The sequence below is a fragment of the Vulpes vulpes genome, chromosome 4 (assembly GCF_048418805.1).
Source record: "Vulpes vulpes isolate BD-2025 chromosome 4, VulVul3, whole genome shotgun sequence".
NCBI lineage: Eukaryota > Metazoa > Chordata > Mammalia > Carnivora > Canidae > Vulpes > Vulpes vulpes.
Window position 1 is genome coordinate 92,829,472 of NC_132783.1, and position 25,488 is coordinate 92,854,959.

Consider the following 25,488-nt stretch of genomic DNA (forward strand, 5'->3'; position numbering starts at 1 on the left):
AAGTAGGGAGAAAATAAACAAACAAACAAACAAATAAATAAATAAATAAATAAATAAATAAATAAATAAAAATATAAATATAATAAAATAAAATAAAATCTAAAATAAAAAAATAAAATAAAATAAAATACCTCAAAGAAAGGTCCGCCCTACATTTGAGAAGATTCAGGGCTAGTTTTTCCATTTCTCACTTCTGAGATTCTAGATGGATCCAGCTTGGAGGAGAGTAAAAGCAAAGGCCAAATGAAACTAAAAAAGCAAACTGGAAAGAGAGGAAATAGGGGACCAGGCAAAGCTTGTGTTAAGAGGGATTGGGGGAGAGAGGAAGAGAGTGGGAGGGGCCCCCAAGGCAGCCCCCCCACCCCGCCACTGGCTCACCTCCCACAGGCCACCCACCTGTGCACCATCCTGCAAGCCCAAGAGACCCCCAGCAGAGGGCAGGGCCTGCGATGCCCTGAGTGGGCATGGGGCACCCGCCCAAGGTAGAGGGAGCTCTTAGCAGGGGCGGGGGCGGCATGTGTAACACACGGGCGTAAAGCCACGTGGACACGGAGACAGACATCAGCCCTGGAACGCTGAGGAAGCACCTTCTGTGCCGAACACTGGAGACACAGAGACAAGCCAGTGATGGCTACAGATGGACGAATCACAACACCAGACATACAGACGGCGGGGGGGAGGATGCACACTTTCCCCGCTGCTGCCCACACACGCGCTTGCACACATACATGTATGCACATGTGCAAACTAGGGGCTGGCTCTGGAGGGAACTGGGGGCAGACGCAGAGCACACCGGGCTCCAGGCGGCGGGTGGAGAACGCCTGAGCCACCCCACGACTGTGGGCCGGACTCATGCTGTTCACTCGGCCACAAGTACCCCTCACCCTGCCTCCTGTCCTCTCCACCTCTGACTCCAGGGGCCCTTCAGGACCCTTCCTGCCCCCTTCAACCAGCTGTCATCCCACGACACTGCCTGCAACTGTCAAGGACGGTCCTCGCTTTGTCCACAAGCACGCCTATGAGCGACTTCACATACACCAATGCAGGACACTCTCAGAAGAGCTCGTGGCTTAATGGCCAGCCGGGAAGGTTCTGGACATTCGGGGGTGTCCAGCAGACCAGCCCCTGCAGCAGCGCTGCCTGTCATGAGCTGTGTGACCTTGGACAATGCTCAGCCCTCCTGTGCCTCAGTTTCCTCACCTGTAAAAGCAGGTAATGACCTTGCCATGAGGATGAACCAGATAAAGAACACCCGGTTTCAGTATTTTCCTTGGAGTAGATGATTGATAACCGTCAGGCCAGAGAGGGGCAGCCTCCGCGAGAGCAAGCAGCTCTGGTCATCAGAAGCACAAGCCCCCACAGACCCTAAATGCCCCGTGAGCGCTGACCCAGCTGCAAAGACAGCAAGGCGGCCAGGTGAGGCCTGTGCACAACTCGCATGCCCAGGATGCAGGACGGAGAGGCTGTCTTACCCCCACTCTCCCCTGCAATGCCCTCCTGGCCTCCCCTCTAGTTATCCTACTTCTGTTTTCTTGGCTGCTTCTTCTCAGTGTCCTTGGCTGGGTTTTGGTGGCTTCATCTAACACGTTTACTTGTTTGTCTACTACCCACCTTTCCGCACTAGACTGAAGGCTCCGGGGGGTCAAGTCCATTACTGTGCCTCCAGTGCCTGGAGCTGTGCCTGGCATATGGCAGGTGTTGGATAGACACTTGTGAAACGAGCCCGTCCAGGGAGAAGAGGCCTCTATTCTGGAGGACCAGCATGTGCCAAGTCCCGGGCCAGACGCTGGCCAGGTGTAGACAAAGCATGGGATCTGTCTAGAGATGTCATGCTCTGGGCAGCGGGGGTGACAGGACGGCAGAGCACGGAAACCAGTTAGGTAGAGAGCAGTGCTAGAAACAATATCGTGGTCATCGCAAAGGAGTTGGAAGAAGAAAAGCAGAAAAACCACAGGCGGAGGGCATCTAACTGTACCAGGAAGAACAGAGATGTTCCCCGAGCTGGGTCGTGAAAGCCTATCAAAGTCACTGGATTGTAAAGTGCAAGGAAGGCGCTCCTGGGCAGGGAGATGGGCATATGCAAAGGCACTGAGGCACGGAAAGATGGAGGCACGAGTAGGGAGCAGTGCACAGGCGTTCTGAGAACTGAAGCACCGCACACCGCGGAGCATAGCAGCAAAGACGGGGAGCGTGGACCGATGGCGCCAGCAAGAGCAGGAAGGCCAGGTTGGAAAGGGTCTTACACATCGTGCGGCAAACCTCAACTCGATCCTGAGCCAAGACACAGCCACCCAAGACTTTCAGGCTAGGGTCTAACCGATCAGATCCCACCTCCCAAGTCCCCTCTCTTGGCCATGGGAGCAGATCGGAGAGAGAGGAAACGTTGATAGGTCGCCATCATGAACCAGGCAAGAGATGATGAGGGTCTGGCTCCATGGGGATGGAGAGAAAGGAGAGTCAGGGAAGCCCGGAAAGTGCTGGGGATCGATCAGTAGAGCGCGGGGAGAGAAAGTAAGGGAGGTAACGGTGATGCCACCAGCCAGGCCGGAAGGGGACCTGGCCCAGGGGAGACACGGGGAGTTCAGCCCCAGACACGCACTGCACAGCCTCAGCAGCACCCTCCCTGGGCCCCACCCACCCTGCAGGGAGAGGTGAGTACACCTGAGTACACCCTCTGAGGTCAAGCGCTTCCAGGTGGGTGTAAGAGAACCCAAGCAAGGCAAACACTGAGTCGCTCCTGGAGAACTTAACACTCCGTGAGGAGGGCTATTTAGTGTCCTTCCCCCACTCCCTCCAATCGCAGTGGCTTTCTGAGCCACCCCACGGGGGGGCGGGGGGGGGGGGAAGCCGCCTCAGCTGGCCCCTCCTTCCACCCATCACTAGCATATAAGCCTGGACGGGAGGGACAGGAGGGGGGATGGCCAGGAGGAGGAAGACACCCAAGGCGGAGACCAGGGCTACGGCGAAAGCAAAACTCACCAAGACCTCTTCAAGCCTCCAGCAAACGGGTCATTCGGTGACTCGCTCTAAGGACAAAGCGGCCTGACGTCGGCAAAGGGGTGCAGGGCCACTGGTGAGCACGTGCAGGCGGTGCCCATCTACGCCTGCGAATTGTCCGCGGGCCGCGAGGCTGCAGCCGGTGGGCCCCCAAAGGGTTTCCAGCACCTGCCATGGAGGACGGACCCATTAGAGGCCTCGCCCCGGCGTGTCTGCCTCCAGGGGACTGACACAAGGCTTGCTCCTCAGAACAACCACGTTCTGCACAAGGTGAACCAGGAACTCTTGAATGAAGCATGCCTCGGTCCACCTTTGGGGCCTGGGAGCCACCACCAGGCCTTTCCAGGCCCTCCTTTCTCTACCCTCCCCAGCCCACCTGCCTGCCAGCAGACACCTGTTCCCCAGCATCCCGGCTTCCATCTTAGTGGGATCGTCCATCCAGAGATCCCTAAAACCAGCGCCACGACAAAGAAGGCGGGCCTCAAAAAGTTGTCCAACAGGAAGGATTTTCTCTTCAGCTTTGAGCAGAGGGCTTTGGCCGTGGGCAGGCAAGCACCGCCAAGGCTGCAGGCTCGGGTCCGTCCTCAGGCCCTATTCCGGCCCCACTCGCCACCGCAGGCCCCTCCAGGGTCCCAGCCCAGCCACAGCAGAGGAAGTAACAGGAAGCACAGGGCTCATCAGCTTGAGCCTACCAGTGTCCAGCAGCTCTGAGCCCCCCACTTCCTTCCCGCCCTCCTGGGACCCAGGGGAACACGGAGCCATCAAGGGCACCCAGGCCATCCCTGACCATGTGCCAGCCATCCTGAGCGAGGCTAGCTCCTCTGACTCTCACCACAGCCACAGCAGGAGATCACTTCCATCCCAGCTTTTTAGGGAAGAAACTGACTCAGAAAGCAGCTATGAGAGCTTCTCCACCACCCAGGGGCCGTCCCTGAAAGTGGGCAGTGAAAGTACCCATGGGCTCCTGCAAGCCCCCACGCCCTGGCTGCAACCAGCACCAGCACTCTGCACCGACCAAAAAAAATAAAAAATTAAAAGGGCTAGTCACCATGTCTCAGGTCTTCTGAGCATTTTGTTCTACAGAAAATGTCCTGAGATGCTAAGCACCAGATGGCAAGAGACCTTCCATGGCTCCCTGGGACCCTCAAGCCAAAAGAAATCCTGGCTGTAACCCACACGGGTTACTTGGACTTGGGGGCCTGCAGCTTCGGGGAGGCTTCCAGGGGAGGAGACAGAGCCCAGCACATCAAGGTAATCTGCCCCAACACCATGGACACCTGCCCTACAGCTTTGGGAAATGCGTGCCAGGCACCGGCAAAGGGTTCAGCACCGAGAACCTGGCTCTCTGCACACGGCACAATGCTCAGGCTGCCCGGGTGGGCAGGGAGACGGGAGAGAGGCTGGCATTGGCGGTGCACCCGCGGGGGGCCCCAGGGCTGCTGCACAACACCCAGGATGCAGCTCCAGCGACCCACCAGGCACCTGGAAGGACTCCTGGAGTGTCCATGTCATCTCCCAGCAGAGGCAGGAGCAGCACACGTTCCCAGAGAGGCCCCAAGACTCCGCCCGAGGGGGGCTTACCTTTGGAGCCCTTACACAGACCCCCACAGGTGCACCTAGCTACCTGCGCCTGCCCTGTGCTCTGCTACCTGCAGATGGGCACTCGAGGCCTCCCCACGGCAGCTGCCAGAGTACAGGGCTGGGCAGCCGGGCTTGGGGGGATGGCGGAGCTGATCGGTACCCCCTCCAGCTGCCTGTGGGGCCCTGGCCGCTGCTGCTCAGAGCACCAGATAAGCAGCAGCCTCCAGGCCACACAGATGCAGAGCCACAGAGCGTGGCCAGGGCTCCAGGCCCCACCAGGGGGAAGGAGCGCGGGTCTCTCAGCGGTGAGCCCACCCAGAGAGCCAAGGAGGAAGCAGCCGTGGTGGGCCCCGAGCAGGCTGCGGAAGGGACACCGGTGCCCAGGTGTGAGGCCTGGGGAGCCAGAGTCACCAGCCTGCTTGCTCTCCCTCGGGATGTGGATGCTTCAGCCTCTGGCACGAACTGCAGGCTCTTCCCCGAGAAGAAGTAGAAAGTGCACGCGCATGCACACACCTGCACACACGCATGCACACACACACCCACACGGACATTCTCTTCCATACAATTCCAAGGAGCTTATGGAGTCCGTGAACCCAGGAAGAGAACCTCAGGATGAGAGGAAGTCATACGCATTCTGAGCACTAAAAAGAGGTAGTCTTACTAATCCCCTTTTCCTTCCTTCCCTATTTATTCTCTGTCTCCTATGCTAGACCATACGCTCCACGATGGCAGGAACCCTGACTCTGTCATCCTCTGGGTCCCCAGCATCTCACACGGAGCCAGGCATCCAGAAGGCACATCATCAACACTTGCTGGATGAATAAATGCATCGAGAACTTTTGTGCTCCAGCACTTGGAAGCCGCCACGGCCTTGTTCCCATTAATCAGCAAAATGACACGGGACCAGTGACAGAAAGGACACGGCCACTTCAGACCCGCTGGCACCAGAACCGGACCCTGGCGTCAGCTGCACAGCATCCCCCATGGGAGCACAGAGCCCCGAGGCCACAGAGCCCTGGCCCCTGCCTTCGGATTCTGGGGTGAGCCGGCAGGTCGGTGGGTACTCCCCGGAAGCCCTGCCCTGAGGTCGCTGCCCCTGCCTGGCCCCGGAGCCAGCCTGTGGCCAGGCCTTGGGATTGCAATGGGGGGGAGGGGCACACTGCTCACCACTGGTCTCCACTAAGGAACTCGTTTTTCTTGTTGGTTTTTTTTTTTTACTTTTTTTTTTTTTATTTAAATTCAATTTGCCAACATACAGCGTAATGCCCGGTGCTCATCCCACCAAGGGCCCAGTAACGAACTTCTTTGTGTTTTTTTTGTTTTGTTTTTTAAAGATTTTATTTAAGCGGCCCTGGAAGTGTTTGTGTGGACAGGTCCCCGCGCTCCTCCTGGGTGAACCCCCCCAAGTGGCTTGGCTATGACTGCAGGTGTGACGATGCGTTCAAGAAGCTGTTGAACCCCATCTCCAGAGGGGCTGCACCGTCTTAGGTCCCCCCGGCAGTGCCTAAGAATTCTAGCTGCTCCGAACCCCCAAACACTTGCTCTTACCCTCCCTTTTTTTATTTTTTATTTCTTTTTAAAGATTTTATTTATTTATTCATGAGAGACACAGAGAGAGAGGCAGAGACCCAAGCAGGGGGAGAAGCAGACTCCATGCCGGGAGCCCGACATGGGACTTGATCCTGGGACCCCGGGGTCACGCCCTGGGCCAAAGGAAGATGCTCAACCGCTGTGCCCCCGGGGCTGCCCTTAGCCTCCCTTTTTTAAATTTAAGTCACTCTAACAGGGATGGGGTAGGTTTTAGGGGCACTTCTAACTGGCGCTCCCCTAATCACCAAGAAGCATCTTGGCCGGTGCCCGTCTGCCATCCACACGATCCTCTTTTGTAAAGTGTCTTCAAATATCGGCCCCAAACTTCCTCGTGGTGTTTGTTATCACTGAGTTTTAAGAGTTCGTTACGTTCTATGTGGGATTCCTTCATCAGATACGTGATTTGTAAATATTTCCTCCCAAGGCCGTGGCTTGTCTTTTCATTCAGTTCACGGTGCCCTTCAAAGAATCTAATTCCTAAAGAGAGATCTTAAGGAGCCCTTAATTCTTAAAGAGGTCCTAATTGTCGTGAAATCCAGCCAATTTTTTTTTTCCTCTTTACAGATTGTGCTTTCCGTGTTGTATCTAAGAAACCTTTGCCTATCCTAAGGCCGTGATGATTTTCTATTGTGCTTTCTCACAGAAACATTATGGTTTCAGGCTTCTCACATCTGTGATCCATTTTTCTTTAATTTATTTTTTATATATAGTACAAGGTATGGATCGAAGTTTCTTTCTTTGCACATAGATATGTGCTTGTTCCAGCACCATTTGTCGAACAAAATATACTTTCTCCATTGAATTACCTTTGTACCTCTGTTGAAAAATCAATCATCTAGATATGTGGGAGTCTATTTTGGGGGTTCTCTACTCCGTTCCAGTGGCCTGCCTATGTTTACACCAAAAACACACTGTCTTCATTACTGCAGCTTTTTTAATGTTCCAAGGTCACGAAGTTCATCCTTTTCAAAGTGGTTTTGGCTATTCTCGGTGCTTTGCATCTCCCTGTGAATATTAAAATCAGTTTGTCGATTTTTACTCCACAAAAAAAAACAAAACAAAAAAATGCATGCTGGGATTTTTATTGGGATGCACTGAATCCATAGAGTAATTTTAGAAGAACTGATGTTTTGATACTAATGAGTCTTCCGATCCATGAGCACAATGTATCCCTCCGTTTACTTCCGTCCTCTTTAATGTCTTTCAATGTTACACGGTTCTCAGTGTACAGGTCTTGCTGATTTTTGTCAGATTGATCCCTCAGGATTTCACATTTTTTATGTTATTATAATAAACAGTATTTTTTTTTATTTTGGCTGCAACTATCCATTGCCAGGATATAGATACAATTGATTTTTGCTTAATGATTTTTTTAATATCACAATATTGCTGCTAAACTCACTTGTTCATTCCAGTAGTTTTATAGATCACACTGAATTTTGCACAGAGATGATCATGTCATCAGTAAATAAAAAGTTTCAGTTTTTCCTTCCTAATCTAGATGCCTTTTCTTTTTTTTTTCTTTTTTTTTCCCCCGTCTAATTGCACTGGCTAAAACCTCAGGTACAGTGTTGAATAGATGTGATGAGAATGAACATCTCTGTCTTGTTTCTGATCTTAAAGAGAAAATACTCAGTCTTTTGCCATTAAGTATAATGTTATTTGGGGGTCGTCCATAAATGCCCTTTGTAAGGTAGAGACGTACATTATATCCCTAGTTTGCTGAGAATCTCAATAGAATAAGATGTTGGATTTTGTCAAATGCTTTTTTTTTTTTCCTAAAACATAATCACATGGTTTTTCTTTTAAAAGTCTAGAGTCATGGGAAAGGAATCACATCAATCGAATTCTGAGCGCTAAAGCAAGCTTGCATCGCCGGCTAAGTAAGCCCTACTTGGTCATAATGTATCATCTCTTTTATGTGCTGTTGATAATATTCTGTTGAGGTTTTTTTACAGTTCTGTGTTTATGAAGGATATTGGTTTAGTTTTTTTGCAAGGTTGTCAGTTTTAGTCTCAGGAGAACACTAGTCTCACAGCATGAGTGGGGAAGCATTCCCTTCTCTTCAATTTTCTGGGCGACCATATAGAATTGATAATGTTTATACCTCAAATATACTGCAGAATTCAACAGTGAAACCATCTTGGTCTAGAGTTTTCCTTCTCAGAGGTTTTTTTAACTACATATCCGATTTCTTTGTCAGTATAGGGCTATTCAAATTTCCTATTCTTGCAGGTGCTTTAGTAGTTTGTGTCTTTGGAGAAATTCACTCATTTCAGCTTGTCTGTCAAATCTGTTGGCACAAAGTTTTTCATAATATTTCCTTATTATTCTTCTAATGCCTATAGAATCTGTAGTAATGTCACTTTTCTCATTCCTGATGTCGGCAATTTTGTTTTCTTTCTTTCTTTTCCTTCCTGTTCGGCCTGTGTAGGGGTTTATCCATTTTATCTTCACAAAGAACCAGCACTTGGCTTCATTTATTTCCCTCTATTGGTTTTCTGTTTTCTATATCTTTGCTTTCTGCTCTGATCTTTATTTCTTTTCTTCTACTTATTTTCAATTTCATTTGCTCTTTTAATTTCCAGCTTCTTAGGTGGAAAAGTTAATAAGGTCATTGATTCGAGACCTTTCTGCCTTATTCTAAGAGGCAAAGGACCTGGAAGCCCCGTAGCTAGTTTTTGTGACTTTCTGGTTGCGCAAACCCTAGTCTAAGTCATAAAATAACTGTCTGAACCTCAGTTTTCTCATCTCGAAAAGGAGGCAAAGAACTGTTATAACAATTCATTGATGTCAGATTTTTTTTTTAAAGATTTTATTTATTTATTCATGAGAGACAGAGAGAGAGGCAGAGACACAGGCAGAGGGAGAAGCAGGCTCCATGCAGGGAGCCCGACGTGGGACTCGATCCCGGGGCTCCAGGATCAGGCCCTGGGCCGAAGGCAACGCTAAACTGCTGAGCCACCCGGGCTGCCCCGACGTCAGATTTTAAACCCAACACCAAATTTTAAAGCCAGTATTAGCACAGCAGTTGTTGGATCTGTGCTGCTTCCCTTCCTGTCACAAGCAATCATCCCCATCACCTCCTTGAGCGACACCTAAGGGCGTGGAAGTAGCTCACAGCCACAGATACAGAAATCGGTGCAGCCACAAAAGCCCAGCAGATCTGACTTCTCCGTCCAAAACCATCTATTCCTGCAGGTTAACTTCAGAGGTACCAGCAGAAACCCAGAGACAGCTTTCCCATGACACCAATGGGCTTGGCGGGCCTCCCCAGAGGATAACCAAGAGGTGGCATCTCCAAGCCCCTTTCAACTTCCCTTAGCATTTGACCCTCCAACCAACAAATCCTCCGAGAACACAGATCCATGTGGGTCGTAGTAGGAAAAATATGGTCTGGATCTATGACCCCAGACAAGTAACTTCACCTTCCTGCGGCTCAGTTTTATCATTGGCAAAATCTGAGACACAGATCGAACACCTTACCCGGGTTCACACCAGCTACAGAGTGTGGGCTTGACAGTAGGCCCCAGGGCCCCGAGTGCGAAACCACCATCCATTGCTGCTAATTATACGATCCTCCCAAGGTTTTGTGAGATTTAATGAATATACCCCAGGAGCCCAGCACTGAACTAGGCCAGGAAATGCGAGATCCCTGGGAAGAGCCAGAGGTCCGGGGAGCCCCAGGCAGAACAGGTGATGTTCCTGGTGGCTGCGCAGCTGAGAGGCCTTGGGGACACTCTTGGGGCTGCCCCCCTGCAAGCAGAGGTATTTATCCTGCAGAAGGCGTCGTGTCTGCTCAGGCTGAGCTGAGCCTGGAGCTGATTTGCACCAGGAACAGGCCGTCCCGGCTCACTTGCATATAGGACAGCTTCATGGGAGAATGAACTCAAGTGCCCACCACCCACTCCTAAGAGCTTCCACTTGGCAGCTGCCACGTAAGACACACAAGTAGAAATGTCAGAGCCACGGGAAGCCCCCCAGCCCCACGAGTAGCAGGGGAAGAGTCTCAGCAGGAGAGATCTACCCACAGCCTGCCCAGCTGGCGATGGCAGCCAGGACCAAGCCAGAGGCTCCAGGCTTTGGCCCGCCCATCCTCTGCAGCCCACAGAAGGACAGAACCTCAAAGAGCATCGACAGGCGACACGCAAAGGGACATATGTGACAAAATGAATGTGAGAGTGAACATGTGTGGCCCTGCACCCTCGACACGCACACAGGACAGAGGCAGCTGCGGCTGTCCCACCCAGACACACCTCGAGAAGACACCATCCGGGTGCCCAGGGCAGGAAGGGGATGGAACACGGGGCAGGGGGGGCGGGGGGGTTTCAAAAGGGAAATTCAGGGTTTACTTTGTATAAATCAGTGTTGTTTACACCGTTACAGAAATCAGAAAATACATAATCTCATTACCAGAAAAGGCTGTTTACTTTTAGGAGCCACTGAGAGCTCTTCCTTTGGCGCTCTGGGTGAGGGGACAGCATGCAGCCGACGTCACCTTCTAGGCCCCGGAGAGCAGAGCCAGGCCCAGCCCGGGCGTGGACTGCAGGGAGGGCTGGAGGAGGGAACTCACGGGGACAAGAGCACCCGCTGTGCCAGGCACCCGCTTCAACTTCAGCAGGCTGGGCCCTGGCTTCTCCCCACTCCCCTCCCTCTCCTTCTCCCCTCCCCCTCCCCTCCCCCTCCCCATCCCCCTCCTCCCCTCCCCCCTCCTCCCCCTCCCTCTCCCGCTCTCCCTCCCTCCCCTCCCCCTCCCTCCGCCCCCTCCCCTTCCCTCTCCCCCTCCCCGCTCTGGCATTAATGAACCACTGCCCTTCCAGGCTGGCACTCAGACCCTCAAGGAGGACGTGATGGCCCCCCACACCCCCCACCATAACCAAACTTCTTTCTCCCTCTCTGTCGCACACACCCTGCCCGGGAATCACGACTCCGTACACCCCTGACTGTGAACCTACAGTAGCCCCAACAGCAGGGGTCACGTGAGCGTTGTCAGGGGGGCTGTCCTGGGAAGAGCAGCACTGGAGGTGTAGCAGCATCCTTGGCCCCTCCCCACACCTGCTGTAACGACCAGAACCAGAACCGCCTCCAGGCCTATGCTGATGGCCCTGTAGGGTGAAGACCAAACCTCTAGCTTTCCAGATCCTTCATTTGTACCCACAAATGGGTACACTATCTCCCACAGCTCCCAGACTCGGATGCCAGACGCTTGTCTATGCGCAGACCGCTGCCCCCCAGAGCCCTTGTCTCCACCCACCCCGAGCCTCCCTGACTGTCAGGGTCCAGCGAGGATCCCACAGAAGCCGTGTCATGATGCAGCCCGTGCTACTCCCCCCCAGCATAAACCTTGCCCTTAAGAGTCCTCTGTGTCTGGACCACTGGCTGCCTCTGACTCAGGTTATGATCCTGGGCTCTGGGATCGAGCCCCACGTCAGGCAGCCCCGTGCAGCCCAGATCAGCACAGACAGCTGCTCCGGACCCTGGAGCCCCTCCCCGGCGGAGGCCCTGGTCCCGGGGCCCTCAGCTCACGTCAGCCCCACCTGCGGCCCCCTCGGCTGCTCCGGCCCAGAGCCTGGGGTCCCCCGCTCCGGGCTCCCGTCGGCCTGGACACCTCAGCTCGAGACACAGGTGATCCCTCCGGAGCGGGACACCCTGCGGGCACCGGCTTCACCAAGTCCAGTCCCAAACCCCTTGTCCCGGAGAGGGGCTGACCCTGCAGGGCCGCCCAGGGCTGCGCCCCTGAATTCCCGCCTCCCCAGCAGCGTGGCAGCCAGAGCCTGCCTTCCTCCCGCTGTCGAAACCCCAGGGGCCAGAACCAGGTCTGTTCTCCCCCAAACGCTTGGTACCGCCTGCCTCCTGCGGGTGCCCGGCCCTCCACCACTATCCTTCCAGCCTCCCACCTGGAACACGGAGGCCCCTGGCCCAGCCACGCTGCTGCCTAGCAGGTCGGCCCCACAGGAATGCCTGGCCCATGCAGCAGGCTGTGCCTTCAGCGCCCCGCGTGGGAGCACTCAGTGGGGGGGCGCCACAGCAACGGGGGGCCGTCACGGAAGCCCGAGGGGGCGCCCGGGGCTCCGCGGTGGAGCCGCTGCCTCCGGCTCAGGGCGTGACCCCAGGGCCCCAGGATCGAGTCCTGCATTGATCGCGCTCAGGCAGGGAGCCTGCGTCTCCCTCTGCCTGGGTCTCTCCCTCTCTCTGTGTGTCTCTTAAGAATAAATATTTTCTAAAACATCTTAAAAAAAATTAAAGAAATAAAGCAAGCCCACGGTCCACCCATGGAACGCTGCCCTCAGGTGAGGACAGCCAGGGAGAGCCACGTGGGCCGGCACCGAGCGGAAGCTCCAGAGCCCAGCTCAGCCCCAATCAATACTTGAGGCCTGATCCTGCTCCTGGTTTTGAAAAGAACCGTGTACATGAACGTGAAGGTGCACACGCAGGTGTGGTGTGCCCGGGCAGCCCTCTCCAGACCCCGGACGGAGCAGGGCAGCAGGTGGACAGGCGGGGAGCGCTGCGGCAGGCCCTGGGCGGCTCGCCCTCGGGGCCTACATCACTCGCACTTCTTCAGCAAGAACATACTTCTCTCCTGTGCTCCTTATGTAATAAAAAAATAATTTCAAAGAGAAACATCACAAAGGAGAGAAAGCAGAGTGGCCTGCGCTCCCGTGTGTCCTCACTGCCCTCAGGACTGGAGGCCCCTGTGCCGCCTGGCTGGGCTCTCCGTGTCGCAGCCGCTGACCCCACGGACAAGGCCCCAGCCGGGCAAACCCAGGCCAGCCCAAAACATCTCTGCTCTCTATCAGCCCCGGCCCCTCAGCCACCCCCACCCCTGCTCTGCCCTCTTCATTCCTCCAGGACCCCACGAGGCCTCCCCAGACCTCACTGCCTGCCGCTCAGGTGGCCCCATAGCCCGGCCTCCATCACAAGCCTCATCCCCACTCACGGCCGAGGAGGCGAAGGCCACACCTGCCTCGCTCACCTCCGGCTCCCTGGGGCCTTGCCTGGAATTCAGCGGCACCTGCCCGGTGGGCCAGACTGGCTGGACACCAGACCCCTCCCTGGGCCTCAAGATGCCGGGACAGGCACCTGCCAGTTCCACGGCCTTTTCCAAGGCCGGCCTGCTGGAAGCTCCCGTGGGGCAGCCTGGCCCTGCCCTCTGGGCCCCCCCAGTCCTCTGAAACTGGGCCCAGCAGGGACCCACCAGGCGCGAGAAGGGCCTACTGCACAGATAGGGAACGGCGCTCAACGGAGGAACAGCCCAACAAACCCACCTCTCTCTGTGTGGCCGCCCGTGGGTCCCCAGCTCGATGGCATGATCGGCTTCCTCTGGGGGGTTCTCAGAAGAGCCGCAGAGGCTGGGCCCCGAAGAGCCACCTGCCCCTGCCTGGCTTCTTTCTCCCCAAGGATGAGGAGGCCCTGCAAGCTGTGGCTTCCTCCCATCCCCGCTGCCAAGACAAGGTAACAGGCTGGGCCCTGCCACCCTCCCAGCAGCACAGCCTTGGAGGCCTTGTCCTCACTCTCTAATGGCCCCCTTCTTAAGCTCCGCATCCGGGAGCCCCGCATCCGGGAGCCCCATCAGAGGCCTTGGCAAACCCTCTGCAGATGTGCGCGGGCAATGCACGAATAGGCTGACACACAGACAAGGGAGCCCGAAACAATTATACCCAAAATCAAAACAGTGTGCAGGCCCATGTGGCGGGGGCGGAGTGGAGGGGGACAGCAGGGAAGGCCCCACGGGACACCTCCCCCGGGACACCCCCCGGGTCCCTACACATCTCCCCCAGGACATCCCCCGGGCCCTGCCCACCTTTCCCAGGGAACCCCCAGCCCCTGCCCACCTCCCCCAGGGAACCCCATTCCCCACGAGGCTCAGGGAGAGGCCAGCACGCCCTGCCTGGGTCCTGGTCCCTGGAGGCGCAGGCAAGGCGAGAGGTGGTGGGGCCCCAGGGGACTCGAGCCCTCAGACCCAGCATTTCCTTTTGAGCCCCGAAGTCTCCGAGGGAGGCATGGCTACTACCCCCACTGCCCAAGGCAGGAAGCTGAAGGTGGGAAGGACGTGTCAGCGCGCCCCGGGCAGAGCGGCAGGGGCAGAGGGGGGATGCCAGCCCCCCGCAGGCTCGCCCACCGCCCTCGCCTGGCAGGAGCAGCCGCACCGCCTGCCGAAGACTGCGGAGAGCTCTGCGGTGAGCTGAGCCCATCTGAACTGCCCACAGGCCCGGGCCTGGACACGCAGGTGCCCCTGCACACCTGCTGAGGAAGCAGGCGGTGGACACAGGGGTTCCGCGCTGGGAGCTGAGGCGGCCGTGGGCCTGACTGTACGGGTTGGACACGACGGGAACATCCACGGAGACGACGGTCACTGCTCTACCTGGAGACCCCACGCAGGCCTCCAGTTACGGAATGAACACGTCCTGGGACAAAAGGCCCAGTGCAGGGAACAGAGGCCAGGGTATGGTGACAGGGCTGTGCGGGGACAGATGCGAGCTACCCTGTGGCCACCACAGCCCGATGCCTAGAGTCGTCCGGTCGCTCTATCGCATCCCTGAAACCAACGTAACGTGACTCACCTGCACGTCGACAATGGCAACGGCAACCAAAACCTCCCACAAAGAAACAAATGCCTCCTGGAAGAATAAATGGGCGATGAGATGTCCCAAAACACAGCTTCCTTCATGCACACGCTCACCAAACATTTACTGAACACCTACTACGTCCCAGGCGCCCTTCTAAGTGCTGGGGACGCGGCACCGTGCAACCAAAGTCCCCGCCTGCACAGAACTCCTAGGCGGACAGACAGACATCCAAAAAGCAAGCAAGTGGCGGTGAACTTAATGGAAACAAATAAGGCAAGAAGGGAGGAGAGGGTGCCAGGAGGAAACAGGGTGCCGTCTTCAAACGGGGGGGCGGGGGCGCGAGGGAAGGCAGCTGGGGCTCAGCCAGGTCCCGAGGGTGAGGGAGCCGCCTACAGACACTGACTCGTCTGGGGGGTCCCCGGGGAGGGAGCGGCCTGCACCACCGTTCAGAGGCCAGACTGCACCCCGCATCGTACCGCAGCAGCAATGGAAGGAGAGGGGGACGGATGGGATTGGGGACCGGGTGGCCGTGACAGCAGGCTGGGCACGAATGCCGCCGCAAGGGCTCTGGCCGTCATTCCAGTAAGAAGGGAAAGCTCCAGGGGCCACAGTGAGGCTCCCCCAGGGAAGGCCCTCAGGGCCCCCTGCACGGTCCTGCCTCCTGGGGGGGAAGGACCTTCCAAAAGCTGACTCTAAGAGCCTGCACCAGCCGCGCGGACCACAGCCTCCCCCCACCCCCCCACCCCCCACCCCCCGAAGCGCGGAGCTCCACCAGCCAAGCCAGGGCCAAGCACCAGGCAGTGACCCCCTCCCGGGCTCCAAAAGGCTTCTTGGGATTCTTTGGAGCTGGGGGGCATCAGCCGCCAGGGGACCCGCTTGCAAAAGGCAAAGGAAAACCTTCCAAGGCCTATGGTCCTAATGCCCCGACTGCGCGCCGAGCCCCTGCAGGGGCCCCGCTCCACTGGCCCGGACGGATGTACCAGTTGCGCCTCTCACAGAGCAGGGACAGCGGGCCTCCAGGGGCACGCGGCTCACCTGGGACGCAGCAAGCCGCGCCACAGGGGCCTGAATCGAGCTCCTTGTGACCCTGTGGCCCGTTCACAACTGCCCCAATCCCACCTGCCAAGGAGCTGGTCCCTGCTGAGCGAGGGACGAGCAGCCCCTTCTGGGCAGCAAGCAGATGGTCAGAGCTGTCACCCTGGCTGGGCCCCCAGGATCAGAGGGACAGCCCGTGGGGCCACATCGTCTTCCAAGGGGACGCCGCAGAGGAAAGCACGGAAGGCTTGGCCGGTCCTCGCTGCGGCCTCACAGGGCGCACGTGGGGGCAGTGCGGCCGGCCTTCCCGTCCCGTATCCGGGCCTGCGTCAGGCACCTCCTCCCATCCCCGGCCGCACTCGGAATCTGGCCGAGGGCTGAGCAACTTCAGAGCTAATGAACTTCAACCTTCCAGGGAACACTAACATTCCCACGCCCCGAAGTGCAGTTACTTTGTAATTAGACGGAAGAACGAAACTCCAGACACCCGTCCTGGGAAAGTGACCGTCGAACTTCTTGGTAGGTTTCCTGGCCATTAGACCGCACTTACTCATTTCATCCGGAAAAAGCTATGTTACTTCAATTTCAGCTAATGCCGTGATGATACGACGTGGGTTACCTAGATCATGGGCGCGCAGCTGGGTCGCCGGAAGACACACTGTGGGCATGAGCGCTAGGGGAGCCTCTGGGCCATGTGACCCTCTCGGGGAGCTTCACAGCGGGGAGACTCGGGGCTGAGGCCCAACGGCGACGAAAGTTCTCTGTGAGGACCAGTGAGGCCGTGCCGCCGAGAGCACGTGATGGCTTCGCCTGCGACCCTGCTCTGAGTGTCCCACGCGGGCCAGACAGGTGACCCCCGAACTCTGTCCCCACCACATACCAAGAACACAACCAACACGTGGCCCAGGGCTCAGAACACACCACAGCAGAGACTCGCCAGCTCAATGGGACCAGCGCTGGCCACGGCTCCTGAGAAGTCCGCCTCGCTGAGCACTGAGGATGCATGAACCAGTGTCATCACGCAGGGACCCCATCAGGAGGGGTCACCACTTGACCCCCACCCCACAAAGGAAGAGGCTGCTGCACGACACGGACGCACCGCACTCCAGCTCACCCTGACCACGGTGAGCGTGCAAACAGCTGGCCCCTCGTGCCGAGATGCTGCTGAGGCCCTGTACCCACACCCAGTCCGGGGAAGGGGGGGCGGGCAATGAGGGCCACTCCCAGTTCCCACACAGGGCCTGTGACCATCATACAGACCACCCGCTGCACGCCAGGAACTCCACTGAGTGCTCACTCGTACAGTTTATGAACCCCCATCCTGCTTCCAGAGGTGAGCGAGCGGAAGCTCCAAGAAGCCACCACAGGCGGGAAGAAGGAGGGAGGGAGGGCAACCCCCGCTTTCTGTTTATTTGCTTATTTTTTGCACTTAGAACAAAAACTCAAAGGGTGTTTTTATTTTTTTTCATTTGTTTTTATTTAAGTTCGATTTGCTAACACAAAGTATGACCCCCAGTGCTCATCCCGTCAAGTGCCCCCTCAGTGCCCATCACCCACTCACCCCCACCCCCCACCCGCCTCTCCTTCTGCAACCCTTTGCTTATTTCCCAGAGTCAGGGGTCTCTTGTGGTGATGCGGTGAAAATTACATGTCCCACGCCTGTCCCGAGTCCTCATGCTTTGTCCGTAAAACGGCATTTCCGTACGCTGACCACGTGTGTCAAGTCTGCACACACGCGAGCTTGCTTTTACGCAGAGCCATGCGCCACAGCCCTGTTCTCGCTTAGCTATTGTCGCCTAGCTGTGCCCCGTGTTGGAACTGCCACCGCCCCACACGTGAAGGCCCCGGCGGACGCACATTGCGACGTATGGACCACGTTGCTGAAGGCGGACAGGCGGGTTGTCGGTGACCTCTGCTGGTCCCAACAACGCTACGATAAACCTTTGCATGTGAAGAAGAGTCTCCCTACTGTTTGCTGCAAGGAGCCAGAGGCCATGGGACAGCTGGAACACCCGCTCCAGGGCTCAGACCAGGCCGGCCCCCCACTCCTCGGTCGTACGACCCAGAGGAAACCTCTTTACTCATCTGGGCCTCGATCCTTGCCTGTGAAACAGGAACAGTACAAATCCGCCTGGAAGAATGGCCAGGAGATGACGTGAGCCGGGGCCCTGAGGCTGCGTCGCGCTCAGCACTGAGCGCGGGCTGGAAAGTTGTGAGCTGTTCCTCGCGGCACCTGAGCCACCTGGGGCCTGAAGCCCCCCCTCGGCGTGGACTCTGGGCCTGGGGTTTGCACGCAGTCACATCACAGCTCCTCTCCATGCATTACTTCCTTCTCTTTCGTAAGCAGTCAGTCAGTCTACACATGGGCAGCTGGAGGACCGGGGCCATCTGGAGATGAAGACCCCCATGTCCTCTGCTGCCCTCGGGTCTCTGGGCGGGCATGAGAAATAGGAGTCGAGGGCACCACCTGAGGTAGCAAGGTACAGCCCCCAGGGATGTGGGGGGGAGGTGGTTCTAACTCCTCAGTGAGCCTCTCAGGCCTGCAAGACCTAGAATCTAGCCTCACCCCGGCCACCGCCCACAATCCAGCACATGCCCTCTCCCTTCCCCCACTGCCCCCCAGGCCTTCCAGCATGCTCTTCTCTTTGACCGGGACACTCTTCCTACCCTCTTCCCCACCTTGCTCTTTGCTTACCTAACCCCTAATAGTCCTTAGGTCCTTATCACCTCCTCCAGGAAGCTTTCTCTAACCACAGGCTAGACAATCGCCACCAAGAGCAAGACTGGCTCTGAGGCCATGCACAGTCATGGGAGGAACCCACGGCTTCAGGGAGACAGGTGGTCTAGCGTCAGGAGCCATGTGTGTCCTGTGCTGAGACCTAGCTGAGGTCACCTGGCCAGGAGGGCAACATCTGCCCTCTATGCAGAGTGAAGTTTTGGCCAGAGAATACAAGGTTTGGGTCGGGGAGGACTTCTCAGATGAAAGAGAACTAGCCCTACAAAAGATGAGTAAATCTGACAACGATACAATATAGAACTCCCGTCCACTGAGACGGACTCAAAGAGACTGTCTGCCACACTTAGAAAAGTCTCAATTTTTTTGAAAGGGACAAAAACTTAAAATGGTAAACAGGCCTTTCACAGAAGACAAAAACAGCCCATAAAGATCTGAAGAGGTGCTCAACTTCATCTGTTATCAGGCAAATGTAAATTTAAATCATGGCAAGATACCATTTCATATAAAAATCTTAAACATAAAAAAAATCTTAAACGTGAAAAGACTACCAGGTGTTAGTGAGGCTGGGGAGCTTTGAGAACTCTGGTACATAGCAGGTGGCAGTGCAAACAAGTACACTTGCTCTGGGAAACAATTTGGAATAACCTAATAAAGTGAAACATGCCTAGAACAAATGCTCCAGCAATTCTGCTCCTCAGGATAGACCCTCAAAATACTCTTGCTCACATAAGCTGGTGCAGTCACTGTGGAAAGCAGTACGGAGGTCCCTCAAAAAGCTAAAAACAGAACTCCCATGGGGCACCTGGGGTTTCAGTTGGTTCGGCATCTGACTCTTGATCTCAGCTCAGGTCTTGATCCCCAGGGTCATGAGTTTAAGCCCCCCATTGGGCTCCATGTTGGGCATGGAGCCTGCTTTAAAAATATATATATAGAACGGCCCTCGATCCGGTAATCATACTACTGAGTATTTACCCAAAAAATATAAAAACACTAATTCAAAGGAATACATGGTTTATCGCAGCATTATTTACAATAGCCAAATTATGGAAGCAGCCCAAGTGTCCATCAATTGACGAATGGATAAAGGATGTGGGGTGTGTGTGTGTCTATGGAGAGAGAGAGAGGGAAGCATATAACTCAGCCATAGACGATGGCCACTCATGCAGATCCTAACCCATCTCCAGCCTGCAGGCTGGCCCAGGGGCAAGAGCAAACCTCTGCACCCTGGACATACAAGGGAGGAAAGAGCCCCAGGGTCCCGACCTCACACTCCAGCCCTGCGCAGCCTTAGCAAACTTCCTCTACCCATCCATTTCTTCATCTATATGGAGTTCCTAGCAACATCGTCGTACGTGATAGGGACTCAGTGAATATTTGTTGAATGAATGAGTCAATGATTTCTAAGATTCCTTCTTAACTACCGCCCTCATCCCAATGTATTCACTAGGGAGAAATTGTGGCTACAGCTTCTAGCACCACCTCCCCCGACACACAAATGAATATCCCAGAATTTGAAGTGGCACGTCAGAAAGTTCTCTGTTCTGTTCGATCCAAACTTTTGGTATTTTAATGTTACAGATTTTCTTTCCCAAATGTCAGCTTCCCTTCTATTTTCCCTTTCACTGTCACAACAAGCACACAAGTATTTTCGATGGAATCTTACCAAATGGCACATCTTTCATTTTGTAAACTATATACATGCAAACTCCTCTCCCACCCCTCTGCCAAGCTCCATTTTGGGAACCAGGGATTTGGTTTCTTTGACCCTCGACTCCTGACTCCCGGCCCTCAGGTTCCACCCAGGATAGGTCATTCTTGGGTTTAGAGGGAGGCTGGGGGGCAAATGAGGAAGAATCAGGGCTCCTCGAGCAGGGGTGGGATTTTCCGTTAACATCCACTGAAGTCCTGAGCATACCAGCCTAGTCCATTCCAAATCACTCTTCCCCACTTCTTGGATTCAACTCTGCCTGGCTGGAGACAGGAAAAGGAAGCTGGAGCCTAGCAAGCTCCAGATTTCAGAAATAGGATGGTGCCTTGGCTAAGTGCATGGGCATTAAAGTCAAAAAGAACCTCTTTGGGTCTCATGCTCTTTACCTGTAAAACGCACCAATAATCTCACCTCAGAGAGTCATTGAAGGGCTTACATGCATATGTGTAATGTACATTTAATATATGTAAAGATACTTGCAGATCAGCATCCAAAAAAAGTCACCATATCCCCAAACCACTTCTGTTTGACTTTGGAAGGAATAAAACAGTCTTTACACTCAATTTGCTTTTTAATTGGGCTCATCTGCAGCTAGTGCTGCAGTGGTGGGGTGGAGGAGGGGCTCCGAGGACTTCTGGAGGCACCACTGGTCTTGGGCATCTCGGCAGTCAGTGTAGGTCCACCCACTGCTCTCAGACAGGCCAATGCCAGCCGTGCTGAGAAAGCACCCACATCCCGCACCCTTGGCACTGGATGAGCTGCATCAAACAGCACATGGGCTTCTACCACCTTGGCTCACCTAACACAAGGTAGGTGGGAAAACAGGCCAGAGACTAGGCTGTGCATGAGGGGCACAGTCAGGACAAGCAGTGAGAGCCGGAGTGGTCACAGTGGTTAAATCCTGGGGCAGAAACCTGGCTGCAGAGGCTGTCAAATCAAGGGACTGATGTGCGGAGCCCACAAAGTTAGGAGGTCTTGCACAGAATTCAGTGGAAGGGCTTTGAAAGCCTAAAGCCAAGTGGATCAGCACCTAGGACAGCGGCAGCACCCCGGCCAGTATGGCAGTGCTGAGGTGTCCAGGCACCCCCACCACCCCCGTCAGAATCAGCAAACAGCAGGCTGCCGCCAGTCCCTCCCCTGCATCATGGAAATCCCATGGAGCAGTCACGGCATTTTCTGTTGCTGAGCCCACATACAGCCTCAGCATCCTTCCCAACACCACATTTGAGGCTCAACCAGTTGCCTGTCCACTAGAGGAAAGCTACTGGTCACCCTGTGTCTTTACGGAACCATTGATAAAGGCCAGTCTGGCTGAAAACTAACTTCAAGGGGCGCCTGGGTGGCTCAGTCAGTTAAGTGTCTGCCTTTGGCTCAGGTCACAATCCAGGGTCCTAGGATTGAGCCCAGGGGTTGCTAGGGCTCCCTGCTCAGCGGGGAATCTGCTTCTCCCTCTGCCCTCTCCCCCCTGCTCATGCTCACTCTCTTGTGCTCTTGTGCTCTCTCCCAAATAAGTAAATAAAATCTTTTAAAAAAAAAAGAAAAGAAAAGAAAAGAAAACAAAACAAAACTAACGTCAACCCCACTAAAGGCACCAAAAAGTTCCATGTCAGAAAAGAGGGCACAGGAGATCCCTGGATGGCTCAGTGGTTTAGCGTCTGCCTTCGGCCTAGGGTGTGACCCCAGGGTCCTGGGATCGAGTCCCACAACGGGCTCTGCATGGAGCCTGCTTCTCCCTCTGCCTGTGTCTCTGCCTTTCTCTGTCTCTTTCTGTGTTTCTCATGAATAAATAAATAAAATATTAAAAAAAGAAAATAATAGAAAAGAGGGCACACCTCTTGGTTTGATTGGAGGTTCTGGGTAGGAGAGGCGAGGAGAGGGACAGGGCACTGTATCTTCAGAACATCTTAGCCCACCTCCCCAGCCTCAGGCACCAGACTATCCGGCGCTTTGTCTTTCTTCCCATCCTTCCTTTGTCTTGTGTGAAAATGGTCTGAAAACCTCCTATCTTCATAAATGAGTTGACTCATTCATGGGGCCTTGAATTTCTTGGGGCCTACTCTGTGCCAGACACGGTGCTAAGTAGCAGGGACACAGGAGCAAACAGCTACTGGCTCTCTCTCCTGGAGCTGACAGCCTGGTGCGAGAGTCGGTGCAAGAGTCCATGTTCGTCGGCGATTAGCCCTCAGGAGCGCGTCAGGACAAGCTGAGAGCAGGCCGAGAGAAGGAGACGGGTCTGTGAGTGCATGTAACAAGCCAAGGAGCCAGCTCCAGGGAAAGAGAGGAACCTTCAGACATGTAGGAATCAGGGCTCCTCTGCCTGGGGTCTTGATCCTTGAGCTGACTGAGGGGAAGGGCTACAATAATACAAAACCACGTAGTTTGAGCAAGTGCCATCGGGTGTCCTTCATCGGGTGCAAGGACTTCAGGAGCCCAGGCAGGGTAGTTGAGGTTCCTTCCTCCCAGGCCTTGGGGAGAACCAAGGCCTGAAGAGTTTCTACAGACCACAGTGCAAAGGGAGCAAAGATGCCTGAAGAAGGGGGCCAGGGGGCCTTGGACCCTGCCCCCGCAGCATCCAGCCCGGCGGTGTCCGTACCTCCCCAACGGGCAGCCACATTGCACACTGGATGCCGACATCAGCAAGAGAGGTTCTCGGGGAAGGCCAGCCCTTGAGAGATGGCCTGCGGGCTTGTCAGGGCTGTGCCACGACCTCCAACAGCCCCCAGGGCCAGGGGCTAAATACGGGCGGGAGGGAGAGACCAGGCGCTGGACAGCGTCTAGCTCCAGCGCCCGGAGCCTCGGGTCACCCTTGTCCCCATTACCACCTCATCTTCCTTTCAGCACAGTGACTGTTTGCTCTTCCAATTCCTTCTGGAAGACTCCAAACAGCCTATTTGCTCAAGAGCTGAGGACAACATTCCAGTCTTAAGAGAAGCAGAGTATTTAGGCAAATGCAAACATGTGCTGGTTTCTCTTCTCAGTTACATTCTTGGCAAAGGAATTATTTCGCCAAAAGACAAGGCAGGACTTTTGAGGGTCCACCCACCCTACCCCAGCCCCAGCCGCGGGGCCGCAGACCCTTACCCATCCCCACGTCTTTTAAAGACCTGTGATATGAAGGGTGGTGGCTACGAAAAGGTGGCACAGGGATCCCTGCTCTCGTGGCCACATGAGTTTCCCCAAGATAAAACTCGCAGACGTGAAGACACACGCCCAAAGATCTTTAAACTAGAGAAGTATGAAAAAGCTCGATAGAGTGCACCAACACCAAATCCCGCTCGTGGCATTGTAGGAGTCACAATGCGTTGCCCATGGGGAACCTGGATGCAGGGCACGTGGAGTCTCTCTGCATTAGTTCTCATAATTGCAGAGGAATCTCAGTTATCTCAAAGTTTAAAGTCTTTTTTTAAAAAAACACAATGTGGAAACCATCTCATTTCAGGCCTAGCACTGGCCTGTCTGGGCAGAGCAGCCATAAGAAAACCTAAAACTATTTCTCCAAAGCCCATTTTTGTGCATTTTTAACAAATAGATTTTTAATTTTTTTTTCATACAGGAGGTCTTCAAAGAAGCCATGTCCAGCCATCCCCCGATGATCCCAGCCCGGCCCTATGACCCTTGGGGTGCCCGTGCCCTGACCTGCACCCCAGCCTGAGACCCTGACACTGAGGGGAGACCAGGGCGGAGCAAGGGCCAGCTGACTGCCCTGCGTGAGGGCCAGTCTTTAAGAAGGAATCTTCTGGGAGGACCGTGCCAACCTGCTTCTGTCGCTACCTACATGAGCCCGTCGGGTCCCTGCCAGCAGTTTATTAATATTTTATTGAAAACTCAAAGATGATTCAAACTTCAGCTGTCATGATAAGGTGCTGTTGCTAAGCAACGCCCGTGCCTGTCTGCAGAGCGTCCGTGCAACTCCTCCCCGCCTCGCGAAGTTCAAGGTCAGGCCCCACCAGCCTGGGACGCAGTCCACGCAGACCGCCGCCGCCGCGTGCACGCTGCCTACCCAGAAGGACTCAGCCACCACAGCGACGCCTGGCTCATGGGCCCCCTGGCACCTGACACGCCGCCCCAACTCACCGTACTCGCTGTCGTAGAACATGACGAACTTCTGCCAGCGGAGCTCCGTCACCAGCCTGAGCATGACGTCGTTGAGGCGCACGGGCGGTCTGGAGGCCAGCGTGTAGGCCTCACCATCAGGGCTGGGGTTCAGGTGGCAGGCGGTGCGCGGGGACCCTCCCGGGTTGCGCTGGACAAACAGGTGTGGGATGTGCATCGCATCCGTGAGAGACTGCAAGGCGTTGGCCGACGCACAGCCGGTGGATGTGACCAAGGCCAAAATCCCCTGGGTCATGAGGTCACAGGCTGGAAAGAGGGGAGAGAAGAGGGGGAGTCAGCATGGGGGCACAGCTGCGCTCACGTCGACCCACACGGCCCACTCCTGGCAGCTGGCGCCCGGGCCCCGAGGAATGCTGCCTCGCTCCGGAGGCGGACCCATCCTGCCCTGCCAGGCCAGCAGCTCTCTCATGCAAAGGCCCACTGGTGCTTTCAGGGCTCCAGCCGGCTGGGGGTGCTGGCACCCGTTCAGCACGTGGGTCCACGAGGCCGGGGAGGCAGCATCACTTGCTGCAGACTGCTCAAGGAGGGGTGGCAGGACAAGGATCCAGCCCCATCTGCTTGAGACGCCCATCGGAGCTGCTACAGTAGCCACCCTGCCTTCCATCTGGATGTGAGCCCTTTAAAAAGAGCCAAGAACTTGTTTTATGGATCTCTGTACCCCCTAGGCCGTGAATATGCTGTGTGTGTTCTGCGGAGCTGATGGGGCTGAAGGGAACGAATGACATCAGAGAGTCAGGGCAACACTTACCCCAGGGGACTCTAGGGTGCAGGCAAAAAAAAAAGAGAGAAACCCCAGGTCTTCTGGCCAAGTCCACTTGATTCATATCATAAAATACTGGGCTAAACCCCAGAAGAAGCAGGTGCTTCCAGAAGCCCAGCATTACTCAAAACCCAGCTGGTAATCACAAAGGCAAATGCAGGAGGTGGAGGAGGAGCTCAGGGGCACGGCCGGCCCGGGGCTACGGGGCTCATGGCCCCGCCCGTGGTCAGCAGTCAGCCGGGATCCGCGAGGGGCGCCCCTTTGGGCCGCCCACTTACGTCCTCTGGGGACATCAGACATCAATTCATAGAAAGATGCACCTCCCGACACCGCAACCCACTGCACCAGTTTCGAAGCAAACATTTATTAATAATGCGTATGCGACAGAGGAATGTGGGAA

The 25,488-nt window shown here is 55.4% G+C and overlaps 1 protein-coding gene across 12 annotated transcripts in view; it reads right to left on the bottom strand.

Annotated features, from left to right (window-relative positions):
- The window catches only part of GRID1 (glutamate ionotropic receptor delta type subunit 1), a 638,811-nt gene that overhangs the window by 483,669 nt on the left and 129,654 nt on the right, over positions 1-25,488 (bottom strand). For all 12 annotated transcript variants that reach the window (XM_072756400.1, XM_072756406.1, XM_072756405.1 and 9 more), the window contains one exon: positions 24,290-24,574. In XM_072756400.1, coding sequence (XP_072612501.1) covers positions 24,290-24,574 — 285 coding nt within the window. The remainder of the gene's footprint in view (positions 1-24,289; positions 24,575-25,488) is intronic.